The 18,917-nt window shown below is 36.6% G+C and overlaps 1 protein-coding gene across 4 annotated transcripts in view; it reads right to left on the bottom strand.

Moving 5' to 3' along the window:
* Window positions 1-16,845, bottom strand: part of LOC113639381 (roundabout, axon guidance receptor, homolog 2 (Drosophila)) — a 129,703-nt gene extending 112,858 nt beyond the window's left edge. For 2 of the 4 annotated variants that reach the window (XM_027141236.2, XM_027141235.2), the window contains exons 1-2: window positions 16,079-16,843; window positions 9,827-10,153 (exon numbers count right to left, since the gene is read on the bottom strand). In XM_027141236.2, coding sequence (XP_026997037.2) covers window positions 9,827-10,153; window positions 16,079-16,133 — 382 coding nt within the window. In that variant the 5' untranslated portion in view covers window positions 16,134-16,843. Of the gene's footprint in view, window positions 1-9,826; window positions 10,154-16,078 lie in introns of all 4 variants that reach the window. The other 2 variants (XM_047805233.1, XM_027141234.2) reach the window with 2 other exon arrangements.
* Window positions 16,846-18,917: the final 2,072 nt, after the last annotated feature.

Genomic DNA, 18,917 nt, shown 5'->3' on the forward strand with positions numbered 1-18,917 from the left:
GTTTTGAATAAAATTGAGTATTGTTTAGCATATTCTTTGACAGCACTGTTCTAAGAAAACATGGTTTTACTTGTGTTAGTGGAATAAATGCAGTTTTCCTTTTTTATATGTGAGGAGAATATTTCACTTTCATAAAACCTGTATTTTCAGGAAGAATATATAATGGAAAATATCACAGTTTTACAATGTGAAGGGATATAATAACTTAAAATAATTTCTAATGACACTGCACACTGTTTGTGTGTGTGTGTGTGTGTGTGTGTGTGTGTGTGTGTGTGTGTGTGTGTGTGTGTGTGTGTGTGTGTGTGTGTGTGTGTGTGAAAGAGAGAGAGAGAGAGAGAGAGAGAGAGAGAGAGAGAGAGAGAGAGAGAGAGAGAGAGAGAGAGAGAGAGAGAGAGAGAGAGAGAGAGTATTTTCCATTATATGATTCACTGCAAATCAGATTATTGTGCTCACGAGATATGACATGGTCATTTTCCTGAACTGAAACAGGCTTATAAACCTTCATATACAATTATTTACACTGGCTGCTTTGTGAGTGTAGTAAAAATGGCACTAGCATAAACTGCAACCTCTATAAAACCGATATCTGTAACTTGTTTTGCAGTAACTCAGTAATTGTTAAAATCTTTTTTAGAAAAAAAAAAGCACCATCATTTTTGCCTGAAATGCCCGGCCCAAGATCCAACTTATTCACCTATAGAATTCCGGATAACAATGTGCTTTCTTTTCTGCCTGCTTTAAAAGCTCCTTGTTGCTTCTATCCAGCTGTCACTTCTTCCTTCTTATTTTTTTTCCCAAACACCCTCGCCTAAGGACAAACTCTGCTCTCTACTGTCCTCCAGTTCCCACAATGCATTACAAGTGAGCGTGTTATCCTTTCACCACACTTCAGTCTCCTCCGGTGTCATGCCTCAGGGTCAGCACTTTATTTCTCATTTACTCCACACAGCCTTGTCCACTGCTTCACTGATCAATCTCTTTCCTCCGCTGACCTGCAGCTGTGCTTCTTATCTTGCAGCAGTTGGTTCTTTTTCATCAAAAAGTTTCACAAATTTTATTTCATTTCCAAAATGTCACAGAAAGAATGTGACAATTTTTAAAGCTACCAATTAATGTTGTAATATAAAAGAGCATGGAGTAAGAATATATCATTAAAATGCCAGTTCAACACAGATAACCTGAAACTCAATATTATTCTATTAATAAGTACACAACTATAAATTACATGCAGTCTAAACATACTATGTGTAAACCTCAGGCTTTTATGATGATTTCCATTTCCTAAGGCTACAATTCAATATTTAGCGATACATCTAAATCTGCTCCAATACAATAAGATAAGATACCCTTTAGTTGTTAATCATTACATCACCTACTTGAAATAGTTCCCCTGGTTCCTGTGAACCCTGTCAGAGTTACAGCAAATCTCCTTGCTAGCCTACAAGCATTATTTACATGTCTATATTCTCCTTCCTTTTTAAAACCAGATGTTTGTCTTTTGTTGGCAATAATCAATCATGTATTGATCATTCATAGGTTTATTTCTTTCTAACCATTGGATCGTTACAACTCTACTTTGTGGTACAACAGAGTGTGGTTTGAGACAATGGACACTTAGAGACTAGAATGCATAATAGCCAAGTCATCAGAAAAAAGAATCTGTTTCTGTGACCCTTTATCAGATCTTAGATCTAAATCAATACACACATTTTTCCACCTCTATCAAAAAAAACTGCATTTTCACAATATTTAAGCTAACCTTCTTCTCGTTTGGAGTGTCTATTTTTCCCATTCAATATTTCCACAGAAACAAGATAAAGATTCCGCCCTTTTTTTTAACAATTTCTCTAGTCTGCAGTGGGAGTGTGTTGGGGGTGTAATAGGAGCAATCACTGTGACCCTTTGGACCCTGGCCCTGACATCCTAGCCCTAGCTGAAGTCTCCTCTGCACCATCCCAAACTCCATCTCATCGGTCACATCCCATTGGAGGTGTCGCATCTCTTTAGGGGCAAGAATGGACATCAATCAATACTCATTCACCCAGATAATACAGCCATGCTACATTCCATTAACAAAGGTCACTTTCCTATACAGCTCCTCAGATGCTTGATCTGGATCTTTGTATGCAATCAATTTGTCATCAATTCTTCAAAGCATCTCACTTTTTTGATTATAACAAATCTAAAGGCTGGGCCATATTATTCTACTTATCTCATGCTTTTTGTCTAGTTTTAGTCTTACTGTAGTTCTGGAAGTAGACTACTCACTCATCCACTACCTTAATACTAGAGGGTTTATTTACTGTATGATAATCTGGTGGTGAAAATTAAGAAATATTACAAATGGATTGTACAAAGGTGACTTTGTACAGTATATGTTGTTTGCTATATGGTTTGCTATATATATAAATGTAAAATATTAAAAAGGATATATTTGAATGTTTAATATTCAAGATTCACACTACACTAAATTTCTAGGAATATGTAAGCAAATGTGTGAAACTGACAAGGTTAAGTGCTTTCTGCTCATGCAAGGAAGACACTCTGACGGATTTGATCGAAAATAGACAAGGTTCAGCATAAATTTGTGGAATCCATACCAGTTCAGGTACACACAGCTATTAAAGCAAAAAAGTGAAATAGCTAGTTTATGTAGATTACGTAGTTAGTTTAAGTAAATATTTCAATGATTCTATTTTTCACTCAAAAGTTGTTGGCAATAATCTATTTGCCAATAAAATTGTCGTGTTAAAAAAAAAATAAATGAAAGCAAAATAAAAACATTTTCACAATGCCCTGACTTCTAGATGAAACTGTATTGAAAACCAAAATCAAATCCCCTAAATCTCTTTTGTTAAAAACATATTTTTGAGAACAACTTTTCCATCTGCCTGACAAAAACTTATCTAATGTATCTTATTTACATGTACATTATGTTACTCTATACATTAGACCGAGATAAGAATATGTTAGGAGTGGCAGTAGAAGTACAGTAGTAATGTTACAGTACTTGTAGTAATGTCACCAGTAGCAGCTTACACAGCCGAAGGGTTTTCGGAGCAGTCCGTGTCTTCTTCACGAGTAAATAGATTTTGCTGTAGTGTGATCTGAGTCCTTAGGGAGAAGATTGTGCTGTCAGGATCACGCCCAGACTTTTTACTTTGTACCAATTTTTTGTTTACTTTTTGTGTTCACGTGTCTGCCCCACCCTTGTCTGATTCCTTCCCGCATCAGCACACCTGTCCTCATGCGTCTAATTGTCTAACTTTTAATTCTTGTCTTTAGTTTCCTTTAGTCGTCGCCGTCGTTGTGTTTTCCATTTTGTGTTTTTTTATTTGTTTTATGTAATAAATCGTGCTTTATCTATCCCCGCGTTTGAGTCTGCGATTTCATCACTGAAGACACCCTGGTTTTCTGACATGCCCAAACCAGACACAAAAGCAATGAGAAGCACTGGAGTAAGGGAAGTATTCCATCATACTCCAGGACTAACCTATAAAATCATAACACAGTCTTAACCTTCAATACGCAAGTAAACCATTGACTAAACAATCTCCAATCCTTGTCTGTTAGATTTATTTTCTAAACAAGGCATACATTTCATAGGAATAAAAATCGAATCATTACATAGATACAGTATATACTGTAAGAGACGATAAACTCTTCCTTTCCTAACCAGACAATGATACCGTCTGTTACCTTATGAAATGAAGCAAAACCAACCAATTATAAAAAAAGACAGTGAGTTTTCATTTTCAATCTCCAATCATGCGTACACCAGCCAACCCCTTTCAAATCTATTGTTCACCAACCCTGCAACTAAACGCTCAATCAAAAACCAGTAAAAAAAAATATCTTAAACAAACAGACCATAGTAACCATGTGCTAAACATTTTAGAAAACATCCTAAAGAATATTTTGTTTATAAACCTCTGTAACTCCAAATTTAGTATAATCAAAGATCAAAAAATGAATTTTAATAGTATTTTTTTCCTGTTATACTAAAAATGCTAAATCATCATAGAGAAATTAATCATACCTCATTCTTAAGTGTTGGCTACGTTTCAGTGTTTCGTATTTTGTAAAGTCTATTCAGATTATTCAAGTAAAATTACAAGTGTTAGTCCCTGCTATGCAACACAACTGTTTACATTAGTTAGTTAAAGAGCGAATAAATCATCACATGGTGGTGTGATTCCAACCCAAAGTGCATTACTTTCCACTAACAGAACTAACAGAACTTTTGTATTGTTGCTCTTCGGCTCTTTCGTTCCAACAAAAAGTCAAAATATTCTTCATGTGTGGTTTTTTTTTAACTATTCCACATGAAGTAATTATGTATAGATATGCAAATATGTGATGCCTTGTTGGAGGGCTGGTCCTCCGGGGTATTGGGTTTGTCAGCTACAAGTGATGATAGCTGGTCACTCTTGACTTCACTTGACACATTGTTACTGATCTGCTAATTGCCAAATGGTCAGATAATCAGTGGTGTATCAGAAGCAGAGCTAGGGATAATTGGCTGAATCTGTGGCGCTGATTCTCAAATCTTTCCTGACCTATTACAATTCCAGACTCATGTGGCATTTCATTAGGACGGTTGGGGTGAAAAAAAAGCTACAGCGGCTTTTGTTTTGCGCTCCAGTGCAGGGTATATATATTTATTTATTTATTTTTAAGCTACATTCATTTTACAAAGTTTTCATCACCTTTCTCAAACCTTGTACAACAAACAGTAAGGTAAATCCCATTAATCACAACCGAATAGGTCATTAAAGAATAATAAGCTCTGAGTCCTGAGCTTATAACCAGAGGCAAATGAGAAACTGCAATAACACACATAATGCAATAACACCCTTTGAAACCTGGACTCTTAACCTTACTCTAAACTCCATGAGGGGTGCCAAAAATTCTGGAGGTGAATGTAGATTGCATTGTGTATCCAGCGTATTAGATGCATGTATTGTATTATTTCTAGAACAAAATTGTCATTATATGATGTGTGGCTCTTGGGATTCAAGTGTTTTTTGGGGGATTTTTGTATTCAAGTTTTTTTTGTTTTTTTTTGCTCAGATCCAGACAGTTGAAGAAATAAAGCGGAATTGGAACTGCAAATTAATTAGCAGTCGAATCATTTTCGACAGGGATGCATCGAAGTCGTTTATTCCAATACTGATACTGAAATGCGTGTATAGTATTAATCAAATGTTGTGTGCTCTTGTGTTATTTAAAATCTTATCATGTTAAAACAGGATTGTTAAGAGAGAGATTGTAAATATCAGTGCTGTAGAGCTATAGCAGCGAGCATGGTCATTAAAAATTTGTGCAATGTGCTGTAAATTGCACATAGACCCGTAAGCAATGTGAATACCCTGACAGGCGCGGGTCAACATCTCAGTGCTCAGTGCTCGCAGAACTGAACTGCTCTCCTGTGTGACAGTTTCTCTGCATAACTGCTCCTTGCTCAAGAATACTTTTTTAAATTGGCTTTATTTTTTTTAATCAAGGTGCTAACGTCACATAGGTTTACGTTACGTAGTAGCATGTGGTATCAAATTTTTGGATTTGAGCAATTTTAAGAAGTATATGTGCAAGTATAAATCATGGTATAAGAGTTGGGTTTGTTATTCTCTGTTTATCTGGCCTTTTAAAGAAAAGATCAAGGAAGCTGGAAAATAAATTTCAAAAATGTTACAACTGAACTTTCTAAAGAACTAGAGGTCTAGTAGTATATATATATATATATATATATATATATATATATATATATATATATATATATATATATATATATAAAATCAGACTCCGGTTGTAAAGAAGTTTTTTCTTCAACCATACATTCTAAACACAAACAGTGTACCAGGCCAAATAACCTGAAACCTGTACAGCAACTTTATAACAGATTCAGTACATGAGCTGTTTATTGAGCCTAAGCTCAAAGTGCATAAAATACTGACACCCTGCAGAAAGCAGCAGGAAGTTGATGGGAAATTCAGTTTCAGTGGCCTTAGGCACTTTCTCTCTATCTCTCTCTCTCTCTCTCTCTCTCTCTCTCTCTCTCTCTCTCTCTCTCTCTCAGTCTCTCACTCACTCACTCGCCCACACACTGCACAGAAAGGTCACTCTCTGGTCCATTTCTCTTAGCCAACATACAACATTCAGAGTCGTCCTGTACTGCTACTCACAGACACACAAGCACACACGCACACACACACACACACTCACACACACACACACACACACACACACACACACACACACACACACACGCTATGGAAACACATCGGATAGAAGAGACAGTTATATAAATAATGGCTATATTAAGCTGTGCACTCTAATCAATAGACGTGCAAACATTTAGATTTCCATCAGTAAATCCCATTAATCTTATGTTAAGCATTAAATATCATAAATGTTCTAAAGCTATGTACAGTATACTCTAGGCAAGATGAAATTAGAAATTTTAGCACTCAGATGTATTATAAATGGAAACATTAATATGGAAAAATGCAACATTTTGGATCACTGAACTCTTTAAAAAAATATTTTTTTGGAATAAATGTATTTTAGATAAAGGTTACAGTGTGCATTTTAACATGCCAACATTATGCATGTTACTGCATTTGCATGTGGTTATACCGTCACTGTTCATTATTTTATAATGGCCTATATATTGCTGAAATAGATCAGATTTTCCAGATGGTTTGTTATTATTTCATTTTGAAAGTGTAAAATAATTCCTAACTGACCTACGAATATAAACCTAAATTAATCATCTATACTTTACTCTACATAAATATTATTCTGATGTAGAAACTTCCACTTAAATGAAGCAATCGAAAGAGACAACTGACATAAACCTATATAAGTATTTATCAAGACTTTTTTTTTTTATTTCAACTTTCCAGGTGACTTACTGTACATTTGAACACTGTAGCTCTCTCTCTGTCACATGTCTCAGGTGTCTCAGTGATTTCACCTTGACATCAAAATGGAATCATCTTCAGTTATTCACTTGATGCCTTTTTGGGGAAATTTGAATTTTGCTTTATTTCAGTCGTCATAAACTGCTATCAGTGATCAATTTGTGCGTAGTCAAAATTTCTATCCAAAGTCTTACACCACATAGAATTAAACACTCTGGGACTTGGTATGATAAAGCCCAGTGCAAAGAGAATTTCCTGTCACCCTTAAGTTAATTATTTACAAAGAATACCAAGTCCCAGAGTGTTTATTTCTATTATAGCATGCCAATTTTGTCAATGCTGACAATTTTATTATAGTATTGTATGACACATTTCATCCATTTAGAGTTAGATTTAAAGCTGTACTTGTCAGCAGTCACTCCCTCATCCACCATCAACCTCTTTTTCTCTCTTTTCTTTACACGGCAAACACAGAATATGTGATCCGACAGATTTAAGAGAAGATATTTCTCTCATTAAATCGTGATTTTATTGCTTACACTAAATTGAATTTAAACAAGTTTCTAATTACTAGATTGAATTCTGAAGATTGAGAACGAACAAAGAACGTGGTGTTATTGTAATATAATTACGTTATAAAAACCTTGCAAGGATGTTGGTACTGACAAAAAGAAATGTCTATAGTATTAAATAAACCTGATTAAAACATGCTGTGTATGATAACACAGCAGATAAATCCTCTTCACCAAGCCTGTGACCCGGGTTTGATCTTGAGCTCTGGTCAGAACGTGCTGGCTTTCATTTAATCCACGGTTTACAAAACACATATCATGTGATCAGTTGTGTTATTGTAACTCGATTCATTCGCATGGAACTAATGTTCACTTTCATTTCAATGAAGTCAATTCATCGAGCTCTAATATTTGTTCAGCACAGAAAAGACAGCGAGTGAGGAAAGACACAGAAACAGTTCCCCTTGTTCCCTGCTTCAGGTTCGGTCTTTATCTCTAATTGTTATAAAGCAGAGATACTTCCGAAAAGGATAAATAAATGTATCTTTTAAAAAAAAGCTTCACTATGTTAAGAATGGTATGCTTTTTAAATCTGTTCATGTGGAACATCAACCAGACAAGCCTCTGAGAATGAGCTGTTACTATAGCAACGATAATGTACGAAAGAGTTCATTAATATAAACATGTGATTTGTCTTGGAGCTGAAACCACTGTCAGAGCTGCTGTTATAGAAAACGCAGAATTTGTCAGTGCTACGGTATAATTAAGCTGTAAGACTCAGAGTTACACGTTACTATTCTGTTTAAAGCGTTGTTGCTCGGGTTCAAAGTGAAGTATCAGGCTTCTCTTCTAAAACCATTTCGACTCCAACTTGCAAATGATATCAAATGATTATAGAACATATTAAGTCGATCCTTATTACGGATGTGCCAATCTCATTTATTTTATTCCTCCATGGATTTTGATTATACTATTAAGTCCTCCATATAATTCCAGGTCTTTCTCCTTTGAAAGTCAGAACTGTTCTTATAGACTCTCTGCTGGATCTGCTGACATCAGAATCTACTCCAGCCCACAGTCAGATGCTCTGAAAAATTAAACGCCTCATTTAACAGCCGCCTCTTTTCTTCTTTCAAGCAAAATAAGAGAATGCGGAAGGGTAAAATAAATAAGAGAATAATAGAGAGACCTCATCAATGTTTCATGGCTTTTCCATCGAGTAGGTTCCTAGGACACAGGGAGTAATGACACTCTATAGATCAAGCCGGTGTCAGGCCGTTAGGACCAACGGCTCTCACACTGCCTAAAGCTATTACACGCATGCGCGCACACACACAAACTCGCACACACACACACAAACACAAAAGAAATTGTGTTCAAGAAAATCTATTCTGCTGATCTTAATTTGGCTTTCAGTAATAAGCTCCCTCCATGAAATTAAAAATGTATTACCCAGCTGTTATAGAAGTAATTGGAAAAATGTTAAAGCTGCTGGAAATTCAAAAGCAAACTACATTCGTGTTTGGGAAAAGTGGCAAAGTGCCAACTTACATTCTGATATGCGTTCATTGTGCACTAGCTTTTTATCCAAAGCGAGTTGTAGAGGGAGGTCTAATCCAATCCAAGTGTGCAGTCGAGCACTTGAGGGTTTTACTCAAGAGGCTGTCTAGAACTCACAAACTTCTGCCTCCTGGCACAGAATCCCAACCTAAATACTCATCCTGCACTGCCACTGGCTGTGGTTTATAATATGACATATCAAAAAAATCAACATTAATAGTCTGTGACTAATACAAAACCTACGGATGGATTTTTTTTCTAAATTTTTTTCTTTTCTTATGAGCGGTACTCGTATTAAAATAAGGAATATACTTGCCTTCTTCAATCAGGAACATGAATTTTATTCTGTTAAGCAGTTCACATCCCTGTTTATGTGCACAAGCTACTAAGTTTGATTTTCATAGCATTAGCTGGTAGACTGTAAATGAAGTGCATCAGCTAACTACATTACTATAGTTATCTTAGAGAAGAGAGAGAGTTTCTGTACACATGGAAGTATGCTTCATTTTTTTCAGTGTCAGAAAACCTGGTTGTTGAAGGACCAATTTTCTGTGCTGTGCTGTCATTTTCCCTCACCTAGCATTCTCTAGACATTTTTTTTCTCCTAGCTATTATTTGATACAGTGTTAGTTGCTGCTGTGTGCTGAGTGTGTTGAGAGGTTTATACACCTTTCATGTTTGATATTACTTTAGATCACACAGCATATTTTATAAGTACAATTACAAGTAGCACTGTATCATACTAGTCCTGCTATCGGAGCAACTTGAACAAAGTGCCTTTAAATAACTAAAAACTGAGATCAGTCAAACGGAGAAGTTACTCACATGCCACTTCCAGTGAAGCGTTATGGCTGACCGCTTCCCCCAGGTAGTTCCTGGCCACACACACGTAGCTGCCATCGTCGGGTTTGCTGCGGCGGCCGTGCACGATGCGCAGGAAGAAGAGTGAGCCACTAGGTAGGAGCATACGGTGCGAGCGCGGGTTGTCCCTGTCTGTCTCCACACGCTCACCGTCTTTATACCACTCGACAGTGGGTGCCGGACGGCCCTCGGCCTTACAGTTCAGCGTTGCCGGCTCACCCTTCGACACGATCAGGTCTGACGGATGCTCCACAATCCGTGGGGGATAGTCCTCCTGACGGAGACGAGATCCTGAGAATAACAAAACAAGACTGTTGGGATTATTTAGAAGAGGAAAAACATACTTGTCCTCATCATCTGCTCCACAAGATGTCATTTTGTTAAAGAGATCTGACTGCATTTCTTTCTCCACTCTTCCTGCATGCTCACTGTATGGATTTGGAAGCAGGAAGTTGAATTTCTCTCTGGACTCTTACTGATGCCATACAATCTGTGAAAGATCGTATTTGACATCCCGCTTTCCCTTTATTTTTCCTCCCTGTCCCCTGAGGGGTGCCATATCAATGTTGTCACATTATGTGTTTGTAGTGTAAAATCCAATAAAATGTTGTTCAGGGAAAAAAAACTCACTAAAATTCATATTGAATTGATCTTGAAAACTCGCTTATAAAAATCATTTTTATATGACTGAGATTTCTGCTCATCATGCTACGAAAGTAGCAAGGAAAAATAAACTGAATTAAAGTGATGTCTTTGTAAATATGAAACAAAATGGTGATTGTCCTAGAAATCAGGACCTTCAGGCATGTTGAGAGAATTGCTGTGTTCCTGAATATTGTTTGCATGGTGATAATTGAGAAGGAACAATATACTGTATATTGATCATTTATCATACAGGAAATCATATAAAATATATCATTTAAAAGAGCATTGCTCCTACATTCACTGGCTATAAGTTTTAATTAAAATAAGATGAAAGGAACACTTCACCCTGAACCACATTAAATGGGTTTATACTGAAATATCTATGATGCCCTTAGCAATACAGGTGCTAATTTATTAATTGGTGCTGTACATGTGTTACTCCAGTGTGAAGTTAGGGGCATACTCACAAATGCCGTTAAGGAGGTAAACAATCTTTTCAAAGCAATTAACATTAAAACAGATGAAGAGGTGAGAGACCTAAACAGGCTAAAGGACTAAAGCACTGCTGCAGCACTCTCTTTAGGTAGAGATAAAACAAGGGTTAAATCCCACTGGTTCAACTATCAGCCGGTATTCATTTTGGATCATGTAGGAAAGCATTAACCGATATGTGAAAGTAGGCCAACATGGCAAAGGTTTCAAATGGTTGCTTTAATCCAAAAAAAAAAAGTTAACTGGGAATTTGAGTTATAAAATACATTTTGGGTATCGCTGAATATTTCATATTAGTTATAAATATAGATATGCAAGTCATTCAAGGTGAAATGCACTGAAATACTCATTGGACTGTTCTATCTATCTATCTATCTATCTATCTATCTATCTATCTATCTATCTATCTATCTATCTATTTATCTATCATCATGCTTAGAAATGGTGTGCTTTCATACTAAATATGATATGCTCTCTAGAATCAGGCTAGGTGTCTATCACAAGCCAAAAAATAAAAAAACAAGTTAGAGAGACTGACTGGTGAGTGCAAGGTGCATGTTATATTTATGATAGTCCCACAGGAGTGAAGGAGTTCAATCAGCTATTTTATTAAGAGGCTCACTCAAATGCTCAGTTTTCTCTCTGGCCGGAAACACTGGGAGTCAGTGTATGCATAAAATCACACACACACACACACACACACACACACACACACACACACACACACACACACACACACACACACACACACACACACACACACACACACACACCCTGAAAAACGTATTTACATATAAATGAATGTGTGCTTGTTGGATTAGTCCATGTGTTTTTCATTAATATCATCTCTATTTCTCTGCTTTGGCATTTTCACTATCAGACCTGAACAATATTTATATTAAATATTGCTATATGTAAAAAGGATAGTATTTTAGATTGGAAGACATCAGTTGACTGAAATAAGAGATGCCGGGTCAAAGCTCTCAGCACCGATATGCTAATGAGCGCACTAATGAGAACCGAGTTCGTAGCAACATAACAGCTAAAACCACCGTCTCACTCCTGACATGCTGTGGCAGTAGACTGCATTAAAGATTTAACACCAGAGCCTCAATATATGAAATTCCATCACTAGTTCAATTTCAAAACCTCATTCTCTAGACTGTCTGCTTAACTGACTGTCTGCAGGCCTGTCTGACCAAAGCAATTCCCAACATAAAGAGCGAGTTAGATGAATCGGCTCGCTCAGTCGCAGAGCTTCTTGCATAAACATGATCAACTGCTCTCTCGGACTGCTGTTGGTTCATTAATCCCTTCAATGCTCCTGTACATATGAGTGGCCAGATTTCATAAGCTTCCATCCACGAAAACAGAAAACCGCCAACGCTACTGACAAGCTGGTGGCCTTTTCACTCATTTATAAGCATACCCTAGATTTAGATCGTTCCCTTAGGATAAGGGAAAGAAAAAGTGAGAAATGAAGGCATGCGCACCATGTGTGTGGGTCTGTTATGGTGGCAGATGCAAGATTGACAGCCAAGGATTGAAGCTTTAGAGCATATGCAGTAACTCACACTCAGTGTATCTGCCATTGTGTGCATGCTAGATGTATGAGTACGTCTTTTCGAATCGTGTGAAATCCGCAAGCAAATGGCGAGGCAGATGGGGTTCAGCGCCTTGTCATATTTGACAGGCTTCCTATACATGCCATGTTTGTGCTATAAGTATAGATTTCTTCCTCAGAAGTCCAAATACAAGCAGGAGCTCAGCCTGTGTCCTGGCACTGATGGTCTTTCGCAAATTCAGGAACAGCAGGAGTTGGTTATAACAAGTTCACTAGCTGAGTGTTTTAGGGCACTGTTGTGCCATGTTCCTGATGTCAATTCAATAAATCCACTGTGAGGCCAGAATGCAATTTGGACACTGGGACTGCAGCTTACAGCACAGAAAGATGAAAGCCATAGCGATTATTTACTCAGTGTTACTGTACCGTCAGCCATTAGGCCATGGAGAATGGGATTTGGTGGACTGAGGGAGCAGTTTCAACTGCCTCATTCCCTCTACAGCTTACATCTCATTTCCCATTAGGGACAAGATTGATAATAGTGAAGGCTCAGGAATTAAAAAAAAAAATCCATGCAGCCAGACACCTTGCTTTCCTTACAGCGGGCGATCTATAGTGCTAACTGCTGTCTCAGATTCAAAAACAAATCAGCCCCAATCCTGTACTTACAGCTCGTGTGGAGATCATGATATGGTATGAGATAATGTAGAAAGCATGATGGGCGGTAATCAAATAAATGGGCAAACAGGATTATATTAAGGAGTCAATCAGGAAAGCACCTTAGGCATATTTTAATGAGTTTCTAAACAGGTTAGAGGAATCAAAAAGATAGCAAAGGCTATCTCATTCCCAAGGATTAAGTGTGAACCCGAAACTCCATAGAAGTGGTGAGTAACACTGCCATCTATTACGATTTTGCTGGTTATCATAACATTAAACCAATTTTAAAAGCACAGAAGAAGCACAGTGTATCACACCAAGACTACTCAAATAAGGTTTTACAAAGACAAGAAAGTGACACAGCCCTGAACGTTGTAAACAGAGAGGCACAAAGACCATGTACTGGCATAAATATTAACTGATAATAGTGACTTAAGTGTAGCAGATGAAGATTCACAAATGTTTGTATTTAGTGGTGAAATATTCAACAATATTGTCTGCATAATTAAAGGCAACACAAAACTGAAATTAATGCATTTTTATTTTTTAGTGAAACCAGATCACCATATACTCTGATGTGAGCAAAAGTCATTACTAGTTTAAAAAAGAACATACAAAAGTATTCTTTTACCAAATATACAGTTAATGTGTATCTTTCAGATGAAAAATGATCTTTATGAAGATTTTTTTAGTGTATATTCAACCATAATTTTCCTTATACTTATTCTACCAATTTTAGGTAAAAGATACAGACTAAAATACAAAAGGTGTTCCTTTGAGGTTACCAACACAGCAAGGAAAGTACTGTAAGAGTATACAAATGCACCATTATGCACTGTAACTGTTTTACCAATTAATCCACTGACAAATGATACGCTGTTAACACAAATTAATCCAACTGACAAAGCGGTTCTAGCCCTGAACTTAGATCACAGCTTGTCTTAAAGCCTGTCAGACATTATATTTTTGGATAACTTGGCAGCAGAAGCACTCAGGCATTATTAAGAGGAAGTCAGTATTGGTTTATTATTGTGTATAGCCCAGTATTCAGTGCTATCACTGCTAATTACTAGTTTCGACATAATGTCATTCGATAAATTAAATATTAGCAGGCAAACGTGGTAATAAATACAATAAGGTAATAAATAATATGTATTAAAATCATAAAGTCATGAATTAAATTCATTCATTCATTCAGTCATACATTCATACATTCATTCATTCACTCATTCATTCATTTTTAGTAACTGGTTTGGATCATTGTGGATGTATAGCATCTCCTGGGTACACAGGGAGTGAGCAAAAAATACATGAATGGGATGCCATGCACACACATTCCCATCTAGGGGCAATCTAGAAAAGCCAGTCCACCTACTGGCATGTTTTTGGATAGAAGCTGGACTTAAAGGACTCACACTTGGACACTGAGGAAAAAATGTAAAAATCCACACAGACAGTAATCCAAGACCATGATTGAACTGGGAAGCCTGATGTAATTCTACATTGTTTTAATAAACCAAAAGCTATGAATAACCCTTTCCTAATCTAATTATTTACTAATACTTTCAATGACTCTATGCTACAATGTTATCCCATTTTAATGCCTGTGAGCATTAGGAAGCATACACTACAATTAGCAAATAAAAGTATTAAACTGCAGTTTTTCATGTCACTGGTGTGGTACAATCAAGAATCAGGCTTTTGTACTTTTATTAAGTATATTTTATACCTTTATAAATAATTTATGGTCTTTAATTGGACCTTGAGGACCACTGATGTGCCCATTAAAGCCCGTTAAAGGTACACCACATGCACCAACCCAAGAAGACAATACCTTAGAAATTCAATTCAGTTCGATTTTATTCATTTTGGACATTGGCTCAAAGCAGATTCACAGAAATTCAGGATATACATGTATCCCTAATGACCTAGCCATAGATGATGGCGGGGTGAGGAAAAACTCCCTGAGGCGATACGAGGAGGATCTTAAGAAGAACCAGACTCAAAAGGGGACCTCATCCCTGGATAGTGTGATAATAAATAAATCCTTTCTATAACTGTGTACTATATGGTCAAAAAAACAAACACAAAAAAACAATTATGTTACCGAGAAATTCATTCTAGATGTAACATGAAGTATATTTTGTTAAAGTTATCAGCTGTTCGGTACTTCAGAAGATGTTCCCTTGATAGCACCCCAGTGACTGTGGAATAGTACAGTTCTCTGAAACTGTACCACGTTATACCGTGATGCTGGTTGTACAGTGTAACACTGTCCTTGTCTGAAAGTCTAGCCTGTAGTCCATCCAGGGCATAATACTCACACAGTAACCTTTAGAAGAAAGCGTTAAAATCGATATTAGTATCTAAATTCGAGCTGTGATATCTATATAAAGAATGAGAAGATACTGTTTCCATACTTGGGCTCGATATTTTATACCTCACTGTTCTCACTGGTCCTGTGTATAGATTTAATGGGGGAAAAGACTAATTAATATGAAATTTATCAGCATGAGTCTCTCAAACACTCAATAAAAAAACTTGACAGGTTTTGCTGTAGAGTTTAATGTCAGATAAAATAGGATGTTATGGCTACAGTTGAGAAATTAAATTTTACCTAAAGAGTCAGAAATATTAGGTTAGAATTTGGATGTAATGAAATAATATACAGTGTTACTGTTTGAATGTAGCTTCCACAGACACGAGTGTGAAACAGCATGTAAACCTTGATGGAGACCTGCCTCAGTCCCTATAAAACCCGACTGCGCAGTGTATTGAGATTGTAGCTCTGTCTCGTACAACTTGGAAGAAACTACAGATTTTATTTTTATAAATAAATAAATCCAAAGACTCACCATTGGTTTGAGTGTTCAGAAATCCGCACAAAATAATGAATCGCAGAAGCTTCATGGTGACAGAGTATTGCTCATCTCGACCAGGCGATTAATCACAACTTGGTGCAGAAATAAATCTCAGAAGTGACTGTTTGACTGTTTCTTTAGTCCACACACTGAATTCAAGCAAGAATTTGTCATTTAGCTGAAAGTTTCTTCACTCCATCTTGACTTATCCACACATTTTCAGCAGTCCTTGTCACCCACTCGCCTCCTCTGAGGCTGACAGCATCGTTTCATTGAACGATGCACACATCCACCCGAAGCCAGATTTCTGCTGAATGCCAACGCAAATTCAGAGTGAACGCTGTCCGACACTCAGACTCCTGAAATCGGGCAATTCAATGCGTCGAATTTGCGTCAGGAGGAACGCACCTTGCCACCGAGCGCGCGCTTATGTGTGTGTGTCTGCGCGCGCGTGTCTGTGTGTGAGAGTGTGTGCGCGCGCGCGTGTCTGTGTGTGAGAGCGTGTGTGCGGCGCGCGTGTCTGTGTGAGCTGCACATCTGCAGGATGCAATAAGGGAACATCAGGTTTGTCCTTCTTCAGCAGAAAACACCCCTCACATTAAATTTACCATCCGGAAAATACAGCTTTGACAAACACACAACCACAGAGTCATGCTGTCCTTCCTGATTAAGAGAGGTTTAAAGTCAAAAGTCGGAATCATTCCGATAAAGAAAAGAAGAAGTTTATTACAAGGTAAGCGCATGCTGAGTAACAGAGAAGTCCAAGGTGTCCTACGTGCCGAATTTCTGCCACGAATACATATAATGGTGTTATATGTTTACAACCTTAACCGTGCACAGAAAATTGCTGAAATTAGAAAATCGTATTAATGTCATATGGTGTGTTTTCTGCGCGGTGTATTTGGAGTGCGAAGTGTTTTGGCGGCACCTGTCGACACATGGTGCCTTTTTCTCCCACCGACTAATAGGAATAGTCTTCTGGGCAAGTCAAAGAAAAGGAGTATGAAAACAAATAAAAGAAAAAAACAAACAAAATCCAAATTTATATATAACCACAATGGTTGGTCACCTATCCAGACTTCCCTTAGTTAACGTAGAAAAGCAGTTAACTAGAGTAACTAGTAATTACAATAATTATCCTGTCATATACACATTTTATTTTTAAAATAAACTATTTTTTTACCTTTTTGGAATATTTAAAGAAAAGAAAGCTGATGTTCAATATCTTGAATGTTTAATATTCAGGATTCTGCATTATTTCTAGGCATTATTTCTATGTGGGATATTGAATATGTAACTGGTTTGTACAGAATGTCTGATTTTGCTTCATCTCCTCTACTGAAGCACATGTTCAGACAATACTCTGATGAACATTATCTAAAATGGATCATAAGGTTTTTAACAAACGCATGGAGTCAATGTCCTTAATGCACTAAGTGGGGAAAAGTAATAACTAAGGAACTGTGAAGTACATGTAGATATTTCTGATTCCACTTTTCACTCAATAGTAAATATTGAGTGAAATAATAATAATAGCAATAATATTAATTATATATATGTATATATATGTTCATTTGTTTTATTGTAAAGATAGATAGATAGATAGATAGATAGATAGATAGATAGATAGATAGATAGATAGATAGATAGATAGATAGATAGATAGATAGATAGATAAATAAATAACCTATTGCATGATCATTTCAGAAGACATTGTACTGTAAATATTTAAATCTTCCAAAAAAAGATATGCTGAAAATAGTTGAATTTATCTATCTTACATTAAACCAAATCTAAGATTATTAAAGGACTGTTTTAAATGCTTAAAATGAGCAAAATGATCGAATTATTTCAAACTTCAAAAAAAAGACATGATATTTGCAGTACAGATAGCTAGACCCATTAGATTACTATATACAATACACACCAAAGTGAAAATTCTTACTACCTGGCTGAAGTAAGTGGAAAATAAAATCTGGCGATAGTCCAATCTTAATAACAAGATAGCAGAATATTTATATTGTTATTTCCATGTCATAAAAAGACTTCTGTCATCAGAATAGCTTTACTATTTACATAAACACCTTCCCTACACGTCTTTTCCAGCAGCTCCAGAAAAAAAAAAGCTCTAAACCCCAAACTAGTTGCAATATGTTCATTATGTAAATTCACTCATAATTAATTTATGTAATTTCATTATTCGAAACTATAATGGGAAAATGAGACCTAATATGATCTTGTAGATTGGTTCTTAATTATTTATCAGTGAACAGGGTCATCCAAGCCAGGATTAAAGCTTGTTTTTTTATACTTATTCCCAGGAGAAACAAGCACATGTGTACTTGCAAATTTACTGATGTGATAACCTGGTTTGTTTGTTGTTTTTGTTTTCCCCAATTTTTCTATTTAAAGGAAAATAGAAGTTCAGTAGAAGATTAATAAGGAGACTATGTGGTCAAGTATTAAAATAGGATGATTAACTATCACCAAAAAACAATAGAGATTATAATCAACAACAATTATATCATGTATTAGTGTTGACCTTATTCTATGATAATATTGCAAAACAGGCACAAAAAGAAATCTCTAAAGGCACAAAAACCTCCACTGTAGGAAATTTCAGTTTGCCCACTGTGCTTGCTGTCAAAGTGCATCAGTTTGCAAAATGACATAAGATGGCTACTCCACACCATTCAGCAGCTGGCTGAGGGTTCGGTTACATTCCAGTGAGTGACACTGGTAGGAATTGCACTTATGACATCGCTCTTGTGACCCGGATCAACATCTGCTGATAGCTGTGTCAGTCCCAGCGGCTGCTGTAAAGAAAAGGATG

This window comes from Tachysurus fulvidraco, chromosome 20 (assembly GCF_022655615.1).
Source record: "Tachysurus fulvidraco isolate hzauxx_2018 chromosome 20, HZAU_PFXX_2.0, whole genome shotgun sequence".
In the NCBI taxonomy this organism is placed as follows: domain Eukaryota; kingdom Metazoa; phylum Chordata; class Actinopteri; order Siluriformes; family Bagridae; genus Tachysurus; species Tachysurus fulvidraco.